Source organism: Acartia tonsa, chromosome 10 (genome assembly GCF_053477335.1).
Source record: "Acartia tonsa isolate MP-2025a chromosome 10, ASM5347733v1, whole genome shotgun sequence".
In the NCBI taxonomy this organism is placed as follows: domain Eukaryota; kingdom Metazoa; phylum Arthropoda; class Copepoda; order Calanoida; family Acartiidae; genus Acartia; species Acartia tonsa.
Window position 1 is genome coordinate 38,732,741 of NC_137269.1, and position 18,914 is coordinate 38,751,654.

At 32.8% G+C, this 18,914-nt stretch overlaps 1 protein-coding gene across 2 annotated transcripts in view; it reads left to right on the forward strand.

Annotated features, from left to right (window-relative positions):
- The window catches only part of LOC145330026 (uncharacterized), a 107,049-nt gene extending 88,717 nt beyond the window's left edge, over positions 1-18,332 (forward strand). Inside the window, exons 24-38 of one of the 2 annotated variants that reach the window (XM_080174561.1) lie at positions 985-1,393; positions 1,786-1,978; positions 5,484-5,583; positions 5,841-6,102; positions 6,423-6,564; positions 8,590-9,054; positions 11,234-11,413; positions 11,617-12,086; positions 12,384-12,535; positions 15,475-15,565; positions 15,938-16,019; positions 16,328-16,511; positions 17,143-17,266; positions 17,606-17,721; positions 18,005-18,332. In XM_080174561.1, coding sequence (XP_080030687.1) covers positions 985-1,393; positions 1,786-1,978; positions 5,484-5,583; positions 5,841-6,102; positions 6,423-6,564; positions 8,590-9,054; positions 11,234-11,413; positions 11,617-12,086; positions 12,384-12,535; positions 15,475-15,565; positions 15,938-16,019; positions 16,328-16,511; positions 17,143-17,266; positions 17,606-17,721; positions 18,005-18,112 — 3,078 coding nt within the window. In that variant the 3' untranslated portion in view covers positions 18,113-18,332. The remainder of the gene's footprint in view (positions 1-984; positions 1,394-1,785; positions 1,979-5,483; positions 5,584-5,840; positions 6,103-6,422; positions 6,565-8,589; positions 9,055-11,233; positions 11,414-11,616; positions 12,087-12,383; positions 12,536-15,474; positions 15,566-15,937; positions 16,020-16,327; positions 16,512-17,142; positions 17,267-17,605; positions 17,722-18,004) is intronic. The other variant, XM_080174562.1, reaches the window with a different exon arrangement.
- The last annotated feature ends 582 nt before the right edge of the window (positions 18,333-18,914 follow it).

An 18,914-nucleotide genomic window follows, 5' to 3' on the forward strand; every position in this document is an offset into this window, starting at 1 on the left:
AAAAGCTATGAAAAGTGGGGTGTCAACTTCATCCAACAAAAATTTATAAAAATATAATATCACACTATAGTGATGTTATTTTATCAACATAAGTCATATATATTGTGTCATAATTGTGTCAGATTTTGTAAAGATCATATTTAGTTCAAATGGATTTTATACTATTTTTTTCAATTAAGTAATTAAGAAGTTTATTTACTAAAATTCACAAAATTTAAATATTGTTCAAACCAATCAATTCAAGCATTGGAGCCAATATCTTAATGATTACTTCTCCGTGTACACTCTCTGAGTACTTGGTATCTGTAATAAACTATTTGTGTTACACAAAAGCAAAGCAGTTGGCTTTTCTACACTTTTAGATGAACACCCGTGCAGACACATAAGGATTACAATCCCATAAGTTATTTTATTGAAAACGATTAATAAAAAGTCTTCCGCACCCTCCCCTTCCTCCTTTATAGTAATAAAAATGGCCCAATCCCCCCCCAACGTCCCCCCTATCAATTTTTTCGATCTTTTCTTTACTTATTTTTACACTTATATACAATAGAATAAATACTATTAGATGGACTAGACAATTATGTCCATAAAAGGTTCAGCATTAACAATCTTGTTTTTTAGTAAATGCATATAAGGACTATACGTTCATTATTAACAAAATATACAGAGTATATGGAGTCAACAGTTCTTACGCAGTCTTTATTAGCATCTATCTACCTGAAATCTGTTGGTCCCCCTCTTCCTTTCTTTTTATCTATAATTCTGTTTTTTTTTACTATACTAAAACTTTCTGTCCTGTCCCCAAATCTAATATAAATTTTACTACCATAATATTAGAAGCACTTATGTATGATTTACAGTCTACTAAAGCACAGAGGTAGGGTACCCAAAGAAGGAAAAAATGCTGTACACTTGTATTTTTATTATACTAATTAAATATTTTCTAAATTGCTTTTTCAAATGCCAATCTTTTTTTTTCAGGTTGCTGATCGCAGCTGTCAAGTTTCAGAATCCCAGATACTGACCGCTCTGGCTGAGGTAAGCCAGCCTCCACCAGCCTCCTGGCAACAGCCACAGCCGCCACTGGCAGGCTTGAGTCCAAAGAAACAACAGCAATCAAATTCATGCAGCCAAAATAAGTCTGGTAGCTCACTGCAATCTTCCACCGTGAAGACTGCAGTTGCAGCTGCTTCTACACAAAATGATGACGTCACAACAAAGAATGGCGCCAAAATTGTAGAAGACGACATTGAATGCGCCAAAAGTAGCGACGCCGTAGTTCATGATGACGTCAGCACAAAAGCAATGGTTGAGAGTGGTCTTGACATGCTCAAAGAAGATGATCATGAGAGACGAAGGAGAAAAGATTTGGATATTTTAGATTTACAAGGTATTGGTTTCGCCTTTAAAGTGAAGTAATAGGATGTTTGTTTGTTTGTCTGTATTAAAACGATATCCTGATTTTCAATGAAGGATGCAAAAAAATGTTTTTTTTGTTAACTATAGTCGTTGTGAAACCGAAAGCGATTTTAAGGAATAAGACAATAGACGATGTATTATTGTACATCTTCAATTATGATGAACGCAATTGTCTCTTCTATAGATTAAAATTTTTACAATGCTGTTTGGACCAAACAAACAAGAATCAATAAAATATGTACCCATAGTTTTTGAGCTGAAGAAATATAGGGACAAGTATGATCTACAGTCAGTTAATTGCCTTCTTTATTCCTGATAACTAATTTTATCTGCTTTGATGAATGTAATGCCTCTGTTCTTAAGGTGTACCTGAGGAAGTTTTGTCTGTTGGAGAGGATGTAATGACTGCCAGGTTTGATCAGCTTGGAGAGGACGTGGTGACTGCCAGGTTTGATCAGCTTGGAGAGGACGTTGTTACTGCCAGATTTGATCAGCTTGCCAAGCTTCACCAACTATACCAGAGTGTATCATCCATCAATGCAAAGTGCCAAACTAGGTAACTTTTAGATGCATAGATAGATAGATAGACAGACAGACAAACAAACCCAACAGAAACAGAAATATATAAAAACAGATAGTTAGACATACAGACAAACAGACAGCAGACAAGCAGACAGAAGGCAATGCATGCAAATAGACAGAGATACATACAGAAAGATAGACATAGCAGGAAGACAAAAGGAGATACAGACAGACAAGTAATACAGTAATACAGAAAAAAAGACAGATAGATAGATAGACTGACAAGAAGACATATTAATAAAATGACATAGAGACATACATTGAAACCAGGGTTCGTAAGCCGCGCCTCAGCCGCGCATAAGCCTCAGTTTTAAACCTGCTTGTGAGCAGAAAAAGAAATTTTTGAAAGAAGGATTGTCTACTAAAGAGACAGTTTTATACATCCAGCTAAATTTTATAGTGATAAAATGACGATTTCACTGAGGCTTACACGCGGCTTACGCGCGGCTTCCGATCCCTGATTGAAACATACAGACAAACCTACAAACAGAAGGCCTCACAGAAAGACAAACAAGCATATTGATAGAAAGAAAGATAGATAGACCGCCATAGATTATAGATAGATAGATAAGTAAATAGATAGGGGGAGAGATATATACATAGATATAATAGATAAACTTTCTTCCTATTCATTTTATGTAAGTATGTCAACTTTGATTTGGTTGGAAGTATTATTTCTACAAATATATGCATAAGTATCCTTCTTAAATTTGCAAGGGTTGATTTTAAATAATTCTAGTTTAGTTTTGAGCAAAGGAGAGGTTAAGACTTATATTCGATGGTTAAAAAGCATTAATTTGTGTATATTAGACTTAATCAAAGCGTTTGACTTTTGAACAAGTGGCCTTCCTTCGTAGGAGGTTGTAGGAGGTGTCAACACCCCCTTTAAGATCATAAATTGTTTTTTGCCCCTAATTGCTTCACCCCCCCGCCCCCCCCCCCCCCATAAAGAAATGCGGCAGTGCACGCCAATTTTCCTTGTGGTTAGATTCTAAGAAATAAAAGAAAGACAGACAAAAACGCATTCTCACATAAACGACCCCTTAAATAGTGAATGTAAATATTCTTTTTTTCTCCCCGAGTTAGTCATTTTTTTCCCCGGTATCATTTTTTCCCTGGTATCATTTTTTTCCCTGAGCATGGGAAAAAACTTGAGAAAAATATGTTTTAGTATAAATAAATGTTCTATCGGTTTCAAACCTTTTCCATTCGATAGATCATACTGACTTTGGAAAAACTGTCAGACCGATTTTTGAAATTCAATCTGTGAAAAAAGATATTCCAGTTTAAATTTTTTGTTTTGAAAATAATAATTTACATGTTTTGACGCCATCTTGGATTATGATAATTTTTTTTGTTAGAAGATTTTTTTTACAAAATTTTTTTAACAATTAAATTTTTACAATGAAAAAAAATCTTTGAACTTAAATTGAACAATGATTCAAAGATTTTTTCTATTTAATTTGGAAGATTTTTTTTGTTTTAAATTTTAAAGTATACCTCGGGGAAAAAATGAAAACTAAAAACCAAAATTAAACCAATAATTCCCTCGGACAAAAAATATTCATTCCTAAACAAAAAACTGGATAGGAATACCCCATTCTACCTCTTATTTATGAAGATATTAGTATACATTTATATAAATGAAATAAAGATTTATCTCTATATATTTCGGCATCAAAGTATTATCTTTTCAATCCTTTACTTTAAATTCAATTTTCATATACTTAGATACATAGATGGATAGAAAGTAAAATGGCTTAAAGCTATCCCAAGCCTTTAATTGAAATATAGAAAGTATAGCATAAATAACGCAATAGGTTATTTGTCTTGCGAGATATTAGCAGACAAATAAAAAAAACTAAGGGAAGCGTTATAAAGGTCCTGAGATGGTTTCAGGCTATTTTATTTTTAGATTCAAGTATTAGTAGATTTTATGCCTTATGGCTATTTTCGGCCGATATCTTTCCCTTATAAATTGAGCCCCTAGACGCTAGAGACACTAGTAAATAGTTAAAGAAATAGATAAATAGATAGATACAAGGATAAAAAAAGATAAATATAGATATAGATGAGCTTTATCCTATACTTCCAATTCAATTTTGATGCAATTTTGTTTCTTTACGTTAATACAATACAATTGAAAGATTAAAATGAACGCACCAGACCTTTTAAGAAATAGAAAAATAATTAGAAAATAAACATTTATTTAAACAAGGACGAATTAACACAGTAAAACAAACGGCAAAAACAATTTGCAGGCAATCTTATAAATGAAAATAATATGATGTCTATCTGTCTCTTTGTCAGTGTGTTTGTACCAAAGAATCTATATAATCGCTTGACGATATGGTTTTCTTTACAGTAAAGCTTCTTATAGATTGAATAAAGGCTTTTACAACTGTTTTTAACGTAGGGACCCACAACCCTATAAAAAATCGTCCCTAGAAAAAAATATTTAAATTCAAAATATTTTGCTACTATATTATTTATTTACATTTAAAGATCATTTTTTACTGGTTTGTATGTCTACTATTGGTAAAGATTTGGTTGAGATTTTATTAAGGGTAAAAGAATCAGAAATTATGTAAAAAAAGAGAGATATCAAAGTTTTTTTCTGTGCTTTTGAGACATATTATGAAACTTATTTTAGTCTTATGATTATACACAATTGTAATTTACTATCCTGTTGGCCCCAGGACGTCAGCTTGGGTAATCCAGGTAAAGAGCAAACATTGTGATTTGACTTTACCAAAATTTACCATGATAATAATTAATTAGATATTATAGGTTTCAAAGCTAATTTTAATTGGATGTCTATATAATTAGCTGCATTTTATAAGCAAAATACATAATAGTATATACTCCAATGTTCTTATTTCAATACCTTTTTCTTTTTCCCTGACGTTTAAAAATGTCAAATTTAAAATTTGATTTTTGAACTTTCTTAGTTCATTTATTTTAGATTTATTTGGATTTGGGGTTTATTGGCATTTTGGCATTTTACATTTAAATATCTTTCATAAGTAAATATATTTTTTTCTTTATTATTTGGACTGTAAATCTGGTAACCAATGTTTTATAAACACTTTATCTAATTGGCTGTATTAAAACCTTGGACACTTAAATGGTTATTGGTACAAAGTGTCCAAACTGTTCCACCTATCATTTTAATCTATAGAAGTGATACTTTTGTTTGTGCTTCAATTTATCGTCCATTGCCTTGGTCATCAAGTTCCCTAGCAGAGCTTGACCCCCCTGAAATAGATTTAATTTTGATTCAAAATAAAAATAGAAGACTTTAGTCTGACCTGTAGCTCGTGTATCTCTATCTAGTGGTGTACACAGGCTTTTGCCAGGGAGTGTAAACGTGAATATGGCAGACCTTTAAAATCAAAATATGATTTGTGACATTCCACTACACCCCCTTCCTTACCCTCATGTATATCTCTTTTTATCTATCTATCTATTTATTTCAGGTTGACCCATGAGCGCCAGAAAGTCGGAGGGTCCTGTATCACTGGATCTCTGTCTGTCCTGCCAGTTTATTCTACAGATGGATCTATATGCAGCTCATTGTCAGGAAAGATTTATTAAAACCTATTTTCTCAATCCATATAGGGGTGGGACAATGGATCTCAAATGCATTCTTTTGATTGTGCATGACTTAGGGTACTTTCTTGGTACTTGGGTACTTGGATACTTTCTTTGCTAATTTTTAAGACCTTATATAGTTGTAATTTTTTTTTGGCTGCTTCAAAAATTATTTTTTCTACCTATGTCCTAAATAAAGGCTTAAATATTGTGTGAAATGAAAAATAATAAAATTTTACCCCTCAGAAGACCTAAACTCTTTATGTTCTGAGCCTGCCTGGTTAAACTCCGCTCTGTTGCAGCACCAAAACATGAAGAACTCTAACCACGGGAGCCCGGCCGATGACACAAAAAACTCCACCCTCTCCCTCAATTTTCTTGATTTTAACACTTTCACGAAGGGGATTAATACTGTGTCACTTTCCTCTTTATGCTCGCAGAACCCCTCGCCCCCACCCCCGCCTATTTCAGCGGACACCCAAGGAGAGAGTTCCAATAAATCAGGCACGATACTTAAAAACGCCAACTTTTTAACTTTTTAATCAAGTTATATTAAGATGTTTACAGTAACTTTGGACTAACCCTTTATTTATGATAAAGTTCTCTCATTCGTTGACTAAAAATATCGGGTATTTATACGAAATTGATTGGTTGGTTCAAAATAGCGGTTTCAAAGCTCTTTGATCAACATAAGTGGTATCTTTGTTTATTATAGATGAACAGAAGGACATAATTTACGATAAGACTACCACCAACTCTAAAAAAAAAAAAAAATCTTTAACAGATATATAAGATCTTTTTTTAAGTATCGAACTTACTCTCAGGTCTAATGGAGCTGAGTGTTGCCTCCATGTCTCTGGACACACGATGTGACTCTCCAATACTGGAGGGCATAGACTCGGAGCTAGCCAAGTACGCCAAGCTACGTGACCTACACCAAGCATATAACCCTAGGAAATCTAAAGTGTAAGTTTACTTTTTTAAAGTAGCGAAGCTAATCTATAACTCACTTTGTCTGTACGTCAGTTTTTATTTACTCGACTGATGTTGAAGATATAATCTTGATTATTTTTGTATAGATTTTCTCATCAATGATTGTGATGCATTATATAACTCACTAGGCCCTGTCGGTCATACTCAGGAAGGTATTCGAATTCTACAGATGAATTGTGAATTTCTAGACTGTTATTAGAGGATTTTATTCCAAAGTCTTTTTGAGAGTTTTGCTAACCAATAAACGTTTTCTCAGTAATTTACTTGGCCCGCCGGTCTGTACGTTAAGTTCTGAAAGATGTCTAATTTGTTATGTGAAAATAAGTTTTTCTTAGCTACTATTATAGATAGAATACTGAATTTTGGTATAAATATATTTTTTATTCGGATCTTGGACAAAGTAGCTTCGGACAAAGTAGCTTCAGACAAAGTAGCTTCGGACAAAGTAGCTTCAGGACAAAGTAGCTTCCGGACAAAGTAGCTTCCGGACATTTACTTAAGAAAAGTAGCTTCTAATAGTAATAAAGGTTATGGCCGCAGCGCTCGGCCCCCTGGCCTGCCTAGCCGCGGGCGCTCGGCCCCCTTGCCTATAACCTAACCTAACCTAACCTATGTAAGAATGTTTAATGTACATTAACTTCTAATTTTATTGAAAGACAAAACTTTAATTATTTTAACAAAAAGTGGATCGTGGATTTTACTATAAAGGGTTCGGCGATTTTTTTTATAATTTTCAATTCGTTTTAACATTTTTTTTAATTTTTACAATTTCTGTCCGCCTTTCTGTCTGTCTGTCTGTCATTTTGTCTGTCTATTTGTCTGTCTTTATGTCTGTCTTTATGCCTTTTTCTATGTCTCTCTTTCTGTGTAGACATTTCTTAAGTAAAACGTCCTAAAATTTTTCAAAAGTTATTAAATAAAAAAATCTTCCAAATTTAAGGATAAAATCCACCACTGCTGTTAAAAAAGTTGAACAATAAAATCCAATATGGCGATAAAACACACAGGGACGAAATTCAAAACCGAAATTTCTTTCTTGAATAACTTTGTCTACAGGGTGAAATTTAAAAATCCGTCCGACAGTTGTCCCAAAGTCTGTGTTGGCTACCCAACGGCATGGTTTCGAACCCGATACAACCTTGCATTAAAAATATCGACCCTTACCTCACACCTAATAAATGTGATATCACTTGAAAAGTTTTTAGGGGGTTTCACTTAAAAGATGTCGCATTAGGAGGTTTGTCGTTTAGGAGGTTTTTTCTATTTTTCTAAGGAAGCTACTTTTCTTAAGTAAATGTCCGGAAGCTACTTTGTCCGGAAGCTACTTTGTCCTGAAGCTACTTTGTCCGAAGCTACTTTGTCCGAAGCTACTTTGTCCAAGATCCTTTTTATTCATGATCATATACTCTATAACTTCCTTAGTGGTCCGTTATTCTTTCTGTAATATTTAGATTGACTATTTAATAACTCACTCTGTCCGTTTGTCCATTAATTATTCCTAGAAATTCTAGGAATCTGAAAACGAATAAAAGATAACAAAGGACAAAAGTTGGGTTAGTTTACAGGAAAATAACAATTTACCTCCCTAGCTGCAGATTTGTAATAGGATATAACAAATAAGAAATAATAAGAACAAGCATTTTTTTTAGTAGCAAAGCTATAACTATGGTCTATTCGTTTGTCTGTCCATTAGGCTTTTAAAGAAATTTAAAAACTTGTTAAAATAAAAGTTTTTTTTGTCTGTGAAAAGCATAAGATCTATATGGCATAAGTGATTTTTTTTGAGTTTAGCTTCGCCTATTAATTTATGGATTTTAATTATGAAGCTATTTTTTTACATCTTTCTCAATTCAAGTTCTAGAGGATTGTGCAACCTTAACCTTGTTTATTGCTGCGCTTCTTAGGATTATAATTATTATTTTATTTATTTGTATGTGCAAAAAAGTATATGGAAATAGTAAGATATTTTTTTAAATTATTTACATATATATTCTTTAGGATAAAACCCTTTACAAGCTGTGATATTGCTGACCCCATGACACGATTACGTCACCCAGATGGTATTGCTGAGCCCTTCAACAGTTCCCGCCATTTTGGCGAGGGAACTGCGGAGCCCATAACCAGTTCCCGCGCTTTTCGGGAAGGTATTGCGGAGCCCTTGGCTAAGCTACGCCATCCAGATGGGTCCAGCAATCCGGATCTAAACCTCAACCTGCGGCTGGATCCTGACCTAAGAATTCGGTCAAATTTACCGCAGGAGACCAGCCTTAGTCTGCCGCGCGGTCAACGTTCATCATCTAGTCATGCAGTCAAACACCCGCAAACTTCAGAAATGTCGGGCAACAAAACCGCTGCCGAGGTGGCGGTCACAGGACTTGGCACCGGCCTGGATCCTGCAAACAGGTCGCCAGGAACAGGACGCTCCAGCTCAGGTTCTGATGGAGAAGAGGCCACGGCCTCCAGGTACATCGATAGGTCGAAGATAGTTAGATAGATCGAAAATAGCAAGATAGATCAAAGATAGATAGATAGATCAGATGAAAGATGAATAGATAGATTGATCGAAGAGAGATAGATAGTTTGAAGATAGATAGATCAAATTCAGCTATACACATCGGAACATTATCCTAAAAGCTGAAATAAGAATGCAATTTTCTATTTGTTTACAAAAATAATAAAAACTTGGAATATTAAGTTTTTCCATAGAACAGTTAAAAAAATATAACAGTTTAAAATGAAACACAGCTATAAGTAATAAGTTAACTTTTTGTTAGTATTGTCAATAAATCACTGGTTATGACACTGTTCTGTTTAATTTAAGAAGATCATGATTTCATAAATTTCCAATGAATATACATTCAGTGAATAAAATTATGTGTGGCTATATATTACTAAAATTTTAGTTGTTTTAAGTAAGCATACGAATATTGTTACTATTTCCTATGCGATGCTTTATAGAGTTTTTGTTATTTAGCAATATTTTACAAATTAGCAAAATTAGTAAACAAATCGCAGTTTAGAAGATCTTAATGGACTCATAGACAAAAACACATACAATGTTTTGGCGAAGTTAGGGATCTTAAGAGATAACAGACAATAAACTGATGTACACACCCGATTACGTTAAATTTTCCCTAGAGGTTTGTAAAACCCAATCAAGATAAAATATCAATATGGACGTTTAATAGTATTTATAAAACTTTGGGTACCAGCATGATTTACAGCCCTTTTTTAACCCTAAATAAAAACACATTTTCTAAAGTAGATGAGATTGTTTCTTTTGTCCACAATAAAAAAAACTTGGTAGAATTGTATGAATATATTTGCAGTTATCATAAAACAAAATATAGTGCATAAAAAACAAGTACGACAACTTTACAAAAATGAAAATTATATTGACATTCACTTATTCGCTTTTTTTTGCAAAATCCCTTATAATGACAAATCTACCTTAAAACTTTGAATTCTTATTTATTTTGAAACATATCACTGGCTCTTTTAAACCATATTATTTTATTTGATAGCTGAATATATAATGGTACTTTATTGAATTTTCATTGGTTGGTTAAAAACTTTCCAATCAATAGTTTTTTATCTACATGAGTGGCAATTTTGTTGTATCATCATTGTTTGAAGTGTTCATCAATTTATCTTGCATTGTCTTTTCCCTCAAAATCCCTAGTTAAATTAAAAGTGCTTTTCTGAAAAATATAGACAAGTAATTACCGAGATATTTCTGGACATACAGACATATGAGATAAAGATATAATCTAAAGATAGATAGATAAACATGTAACTAAGCAATGAAAACACACACTGTAAAAATAAACACACATTTCTTTTTATGTTATTTAAAAGTAATAAACAAAGAAAAAACAACCTCCCATATTTTCAATTTAAAAAAAATGCAGGTGGGGGGGTAAATATTATTTAAAAGCGTCCATTTTTGTTTAATCCCTTAACTCTGCTAAATTAAACATTGGTTTAAGCACTGAACCCCCCACTTCCGTCCCACCTTTCCTCAAATCTAAATTTAATAAATTGTTGAAAATGAACCCAATTTTTTTACAGTGTATATTTTTGCATAAGCATATTTGAATAAAAATGGTTTAAAAAGCAGACAGTGTTCGCTTTTATACAGACATATATATATACATATGTACATTTTAAAATACAGGACGTGCGTTTTAGAGGAGTAGGAAGGGGGTTTTGAAATCACTCTATAAGCAAAAATAATTCATATCATCCATTCAGATTAGGTGATACAAAAAATAGTGTCCAAACTTTTGAGCCAATAACTTTAATATACATACGTGGTAATGTGTAAAATAGATAAATTTAAAGTTCAATGTCTTATCCCCAATTATCCCTAATGCGAATACATGTATACAGTCTTTTGGTTATTCATAAACCTTTTATTTTTTGCACATATACGAAGAAGTAAACAAGTTTTTTTTTAAGAAGCGCAGCTACTTTATAAATAGAGTACGTCCGTCCACCTGTTTAACCTTCTCTAAAAGATCACCCAGAAAATAAATTGTATCTTCGTTATTTACGTTCTTTGTAGGTTTAAGGCTATTCTCTGTGGTAAAAAAATCAGGAATTTTTTCAACTTGTCAAAAAATGAAAATTTTCTTTTTAGGTTGAACGGAGGAACCAAATTGGCTGGTTTAGACTCCACCCACTCTTCCAATATCTACATTAGAGACAGAAGTATTTCCCGTAGTTCAGAGACTCCGCCCCATAGGACTGGGGACAAGGAATCTCCGCTTCCCAGGTTAGGAGACAAGGAGTTAAACGCATCGCCCTGGCAAGAACTCAGGTTTATTTTCATTTTATCTCTCAAACTACGCCCATTGTCCCATCCCTGAATTATTTTATTTTTCATTATGAAACTACTCTACAACTTCGTCAATTTGTCGGTTGGTAACAATATTTGAATACACAGCATGTTTATTTGTCATTGCATGACTCAGCATAAACACACACACTGATTAGATTTTCAATTATTCATTTTAATTTTAGGCGAAATCATACTGAAAGTCCAAGCCGCCAAAGCCACCACAATCAGCAGCAGCAGCAGTCGCCGCCACAGCTGCAACCAGACAAATCATCTGAAAGTACAAAAACAAAAACCTCAAAAACGCCGCGGTTCAGCCGCCTCTTTGGTGGGGGCGGCAAAAAAAGCGGCGAAGAAAAGCGTTGCAAATCCGGCCGCCACAGCAAACACAAGCAAGAGCAGCGGCTGTGTAAAGAGTCAAGATTTAAATTTCCCGCCCATAAGTCCTGCGAGGCGCTGTTGAATGACGGCCCAAATGGCGGGAAACTGTCGCAAAATGGCGGGAAATTGGCGTCGCCAAGCAAGGCGAGCAAGATTCAAAGTGAGGAGTCAAAAAACGCCAAAGGCACCCTTTCCTCAGAGCATTGTTTTGAAAATGGAGGATATAGTAAGAGAAAGTCAAGAAACATTTTCAAAGGTCTTCGCAAATCATCAGGTTGGTATTTATCCTATTTTTCAGTAGCGCATCTACTTTATAGCTATTAAGTAATCGAACATGCGTTCTGTTTAAAATTTCTCAATGCAACCATACCATACCCATCAAAAAAGAATATTATTTTTTTTTGTAGAAGATTCTCTTTTTATCATGATTGTTAAACTTAAAATGAAATTTCTATGACTGTGTTGTTTTGGGTCAATATTTAATAATTAGCGTTCTAGATTTATTCATTTATTAATTATAATAATTTTAAAGAGTCTAAAACTAATAAATGTATGTATCTAACTCATGTAGGTGTGCACAAAAGCACAAGTGCCCCTAGACCACAAAATGGATGTCAGCACGATGCTGTATCTGCGCATGCGCACAGTGCCACAGTATCTGCGCACACTAACAACAAGAATTGCGAAGATGGTAACAACAGCGGTTATGATTCTGGGGTAGAGGTAAGCAACTTAGATAGATAGATTTAAAGCTTTTTTGATAGATTGATTAATATGTATTTTATTGATATATTTATTGATAGATAGATTGATATGTAAATTGATTGATAATTGTATTGATTGGCACATGTATTGATAGATAGATTGATATATAAATTGATATTATTATTAACTTGCTTGATTAATAGCTTGGTAAAAAGATTGATTGATAGATTGATTGATAGATTGGCTAGTAGATTGATTGATAGATTGATTGATAGATTGATTGATAGATTGATTGATAGATTGATTGATAGATTGATTGATAGATTGATTGATAGATTGATTGATAGATTGATTGATTGATAAATTGATTGATTGATAAATTGATTGATAGATTGATTAATAGATTGATGGATAGATTGATTGATATATTGATTGATAGATTGATTGATAGATTGATTGATAGATTGATTGATAGATTGATTGATAGATTGATTGATAGATTGATTGATAGATTGTTTGATAGATTGATTGATAGATTGATTGATAGATTGATTGATAGATTGATTGATAGATTGATTGATAGATTGATTGATAGATTGATTGATAGATTGATTGATAGATTGATTGATAGATTGATTGATAGATTGATTGATATATTGATTGATGTATTGGTTGATAGATTAATTAACCGATTGGTTTATAAATTGATTAATGGAATGATTGATAGATTGGGTAGGTTGATTTGATTGATGGGTAGGTTAATTGATGGATTGATTAATAGATTGATCAATAGATTTATTCATAGATTCCATTTACTTATAATATAAACTATTTAAAGGACATATATTAAATAGATAGATATACAAACAGTTGAATATGAATATATTTAATGAAATTAGAAAGAAAGAGCAAGATTATTTGGGGAGATATGATAAAACTAATTTAAATCTGGAAAGTTTTTAGACTCCTGCTAGAAATATATAAAAGTATAAATTCTATAGATAACTTTGTCTGTACCAAACTGCAGATTGTACTACATTATTTTGTCAAAATATTTACTTTTTTATCAACTAAAGGCTACGACCCTAGAGGCCATTGTAGTGGGTGGGGGGAGTCAATAGGATACTTAAACCAATATATATTAATTATTTGGGAATGAGTATATACAGGGTTTTGGCTATTTTTTTTAACGACTAACAATATCTAGAAGAAATGGATCTATATTAAATTTTCATTCCTCCCTATTTTTGAAAGACTTTAATCATCACTCTGAGAAAAATCTACGAAAAAGGGTATCGTAATAATTTTATGATTAATCATCTTTTGCTTCCGTCTATTGTTTGAAATCAAAAGAATTGAGAAATATTGAAATTTTGCAGGCAACTTCATAATTAAGTTTTTAAATATATTTTATTCATCTTTCCACATTTTTTAAAGGCTCCGACTTATAGACTATAAATTCTTTATTATTTGTATGTCTAAAGTAAAGAAGTTCATGTACATTTTCCCTGTAAGTTCCTATGATGCAAAAACATGTAGCTTAGAATTACAAACTGACGGACAAGAAGATGGACAGACGGACAAACGAACTGACAAACAAACAGCGAACCAGAAGACTGTAAAACTAGTCAAAAAGACAAACGGATAGAAAGACAGACAAATGGACAAACAGAAAAACAAACACCCAAAAACAGAAAGGCAGTCAACAACTAGCTGACAGACAGACAGACAGACAAACTGACAGACTTACACCATATTAGACAGACAAACAACCATACATGAAAAATAAAAAAGACAAAAACACAAAAAGACATTCAGACAAAATTCTGACAGACAGACAGACAAACATTCAAGATTTTCAAATTTTTCATATTGGTATGATAAAACTTAAAAACTGAGCTTCAGGTCGTCTAGACTTGAAAGGCATAGAATAGAATTATATCATCATATATAGATTTTACTTATGTGTACGTAAATCAGTCTTCCCCTGAAATTAGGTGCAAGATTATTTTTAATAGTTAAAAGAATTAAAAGGATTTAGACAATAGACGATAAAATGATGTACATCCCCAACAATGATTACCCATTACGTAAATTTAAATTATTAGTTGGAAAGTTTAGAAACTTTAAGCTTGAACCAACCAACCAAATGATCAACTTGCTAACGAATGAGAGGTCGTGTTTGTAAAACCTTGTATAACGGTATTATTTACAGTCTAATGTCCCCGCCCTTCCAGATTTCTTAATTGTATACTAGATGCGTTTAATTTTTTTTCTCAAGATGCTTAGGTGATAAAATACTTCTTGTATTTGTCATATGTCTGACATTTTTCGTCAATTTAGGTTGCAAATATGAAACTTGCTTATTGGTCAGTTCGTTCATCCAGTAGGAGGGTAGGGAATGGGGTAAAGGGGTGGATAAGGGTATTGTTATTATGGCCCGCTACAAGTTTCGTTTCACTTTATTAGAAACATGAAATCTGGTGTATGATCCAAGTAATTCTAAATCTATTGCCTGTTTAAACATAAAAATGGCTATAAACTTAGTAAATGTAGGATGGGACAATTTTGATATTCTTGTTCGATATTTACATAGATAGATATTTATATACATGGATATTTATATGCAGCTTTGTTCTACATTTAACTTTATTAAAATATATAGTAATAGATAGATAGACATAGTTGGAGAGATAGATGGATCATTAGATAAATTGATAGAAAATAGACATATAGTAGTCTAAAAAAAATCCGCGTAAATTTATTCAAAGTTACTTGAATGAATACCTAGTAATATATAGAGATGGTACGCTTATAAAATTGTCGTCCTAGGAATAATATTATATCAAAAATTATTTTCAAGAAAAATTTTTAAATCTGAAAAATAGAAACTATAACCAGTTGCTAATGAAAAGAAAGGGGGAAATAGTGCTACTATTAATATAATTTATGTTTAGGTAAAGCCCCGAGGGGGAAAGGGTGCTGCTTGTAATAGTGACTTGAATCTGAGAATTTATAAACCAGACAGAAAACACTGCAAAAGTTCAGGTGACAACCATTGAACCAACTCTTTATTTGCATACCTTTGGCTGCAAGTCCTAATTGCAAATTTTTAAAAAATATAGAAATCCTAAAGATAATCTATAAAGTATAACGCTTCGAAATTGAATTTCTTATCAGACTAGCGGCTAAGCATCTAAAAGCTTTTAGGAACACTTAAACGAAGAAGGGGGGGGGGGGCGAACCACTTTCTGAATAGGTTTCTTACCAATACCTAAAGAGGGCTACGTTGAAAAAAAGCTTACTATTTTATTTAATAAGACAAACTTTAGGTGTAAATTGATAAATAAATGTATTTTTTTAAATCTGTTTCTATGAATGATGTCATCCTTGTTTTAATAGAGATTTATTTTGATTTAGGTTATGAGAGTATTGGGTTGGACAGTGAGAGGGATAGTTTAGACTCATGCCAGGGGACTCTGAATTATTCTTCATATAACAGGTAGATAGATAGGTACATAGATGGATAGATAACCCGATAGATAGATAGAAAGACAAGCATAGAGAATGATAGACAGACAGATAGTTTTGACTCATGCCAGGCGACTTCAAATTCATAAACAGAAAGACAGATAGATAAATAGAGAGATTTACAGACAGGCAAAATAACATTAAAGACAGGAAGACAGGCACAGACACGAGGACAGAAGGACAGATAGCTAAATACATTAAAAATTGATAGACAGACAGACATAATGACATATAGATAGATAGTTTATTTAATGAAGTTAACGAAAATTAAAATTTTAGATCAAATTCTACAAGTAGCAGATTGGAATCTGTCCTGAAAACCGGAGGATCCCTTTGCCGAACTCCGGGATCCGGCCGGAAGCCTGGAGCCGGCAGGACGACTGGAAACAGGATGTCACCTGTTTCCATTCTGGAATATGACCAGGAGAAAATTGCTAAGCTAGATTCCCATTGGAGAATACAGGTATAGGAAAATAATACACATTATTGTCAGATTATTGTGTTGCTACTTTTTAACGTGTCTATTTGTGAGACAAAAAGACACACATATTCATGTACCTTTTCTTAGCCCTAGCCACATTAAACATATAATCTTAAATAAACAATAAAGTATCAGAAACATGAAAACAGTAAACGTGTCGAACTATGACGTCAGAAAAAAATTAACAATTAACCAATGAGAGGCCGCTATATATTTTACCACAGTGAATACTGGCTTCTTATTGGTTAATTGTTAACTTTTTCTGACGTCATAGTTCGACACTTGTACTGTTTTCCAGAAACATTTGTGTTTCTGTACAAAAAAGGACTGTAACCTTTTTTCTGTTTTTATAAAAATAAAAAAAAAATATTTTATGAAAACGATGCGGGACAAAGTGTCTCAAAAATCAGCCATGTGACGTCTTAGAAATGAGGGAGATGAGAGAAGAAGAAGAAAAGAAAACTCCTAAAAAGGAGAGGAATAATCCTTCATTTTATGACGTCACGTGGCTGATTTTTGAGACACTTTGTCCCGCTACCATGAAAACCAATCTTATTTCTGCTCTCCTTTGCTGTACTACCAGTACAAATAATATCGTCCTTGTTTTGTCTAGGAATACCAAAGATTGAGGAAGGAGCAAGACAAGTTGAAAATAGAGTTAGAAGAGGCAAAGAAAAGAATTAATGTCGACACAAATAGATGGAGCTTTGATCTTTATACAGCTCAGTCATTTACAGGTTAGATGGATACCTAGATATTAGTTCAAAAGTTAGAAGATTCTTCTACAGAACTTACTAATTTATATTATACCACTGGATGCGCCCCTAGAATCTAAGGAGGCTAAGTATTTGAAAAGGAGGGATCATACAAAGACAAAGATCATAAAAATAGGCTTAAAACATCCTAGGATCTATGTGAAGCTTCCCTAAAATTAAGGACTCTATCGGTTAAGTTGTCATCTAAATCTTCCCCGAACATATTAGTTCAGAAGTTAACAAGATCCTGCTTTAGACAAAAAAAAACCTTATTAATTTATATTTTAATATATATCTAAAATCAAAATTCTATCTACCCAGGTGACATTGATGAGCTGGATGTTGATTACCTGGAGGCATTGCAACAGGAGACATCCATCCTGGCCAAGAGAGTGACTGCCTGCCAGGCCAGAGCTACCATAACTACATGTTTCCAGGTAAATTCATATATACATGGATAAAGCTCCCATTACATCTTAGTTTTATAAATAAAGACTATTTTTGGGGGGGAGGGATGGGGTGATTATTTTCTAAGAGAGATTTTTTTATTGAAGGTTGGTAGCACCCTCCCAAAAATAGTTATAATCTTTCCCAGGGCTTATGAGAAGCTACAATGTAAAGGATGACCATATCGATTCAGTGGTTAGCGAGAGCCTCCCGTATAGGCAGACACACACTTCACTTTATTCAAGGATATACATATTATTAACATATTTTCAGGGAGGCCCGCCAACTTCTAGCGGTCAGGACAAGCAGACACAAATATTTACTGGCTGCACCACTGACTGCGACATAATAACAAACACTAAAGAATCTGCCCTCTTTTAACATTTATGAACGTCCTTGTTTTGAGCATAATAAACCAGTGAAATATACATTTGCTCTGCCTTAGAATCATCGGAATTTTTTGGAACAGTGAGATTTTGACATTTTTATGCCTTATTAAAATAATTCTTAGTGAAATGCCTTTTTTACAAAAAAGTTATGTTAAAAAGGATCAAGAGTTATAATAGAATGAAATAAATAAAAACAATTTGACTTCATAAAAGCATTTGATAATATATATAAGCTTGAAAGCCCCAATTTGTAAAATTAAAATTGTTATTTGTTTTTAATTTTATCAGTAAAATGTGAGCTAAATAATAGTTTTAAATCATAATTTTATACACAAAAAGTGACTTGAAAAAAAGAAGAAATAAAAATACCCTAAAAGTGTTCAAAAATCAGCCTAAACAATCCTTTTTTAATAAATTTTAATTTTATAGAAATTTCCATATGTGCCAATTTTTAAACAATGTTGTTGTATACCAATTTCTACCATTTTTTCAATATTTTTATATACAATTGTAATTGTAGCTTAGTAAGTATAAAAAAAAACACTATAGATTTAGAAAAAAGAACAATTATGACCATATTTAGCGAAGCAATAATATGAAAAACACATTAACTCCTTATCTTGTTGGTTGGCTCTTAAACTTTTGGTACTTTCATTGAATAGTTATTGGTAATGTTAGTGTCTAAACTTCTGAACCAATAAACATACAGAAAGGGAATATAAATTCATTAGCCATTGTCTTATCTCTTTAGATCCCTGCATTTATGATTTAAAAAAGAGTAAATAAACAGAAAT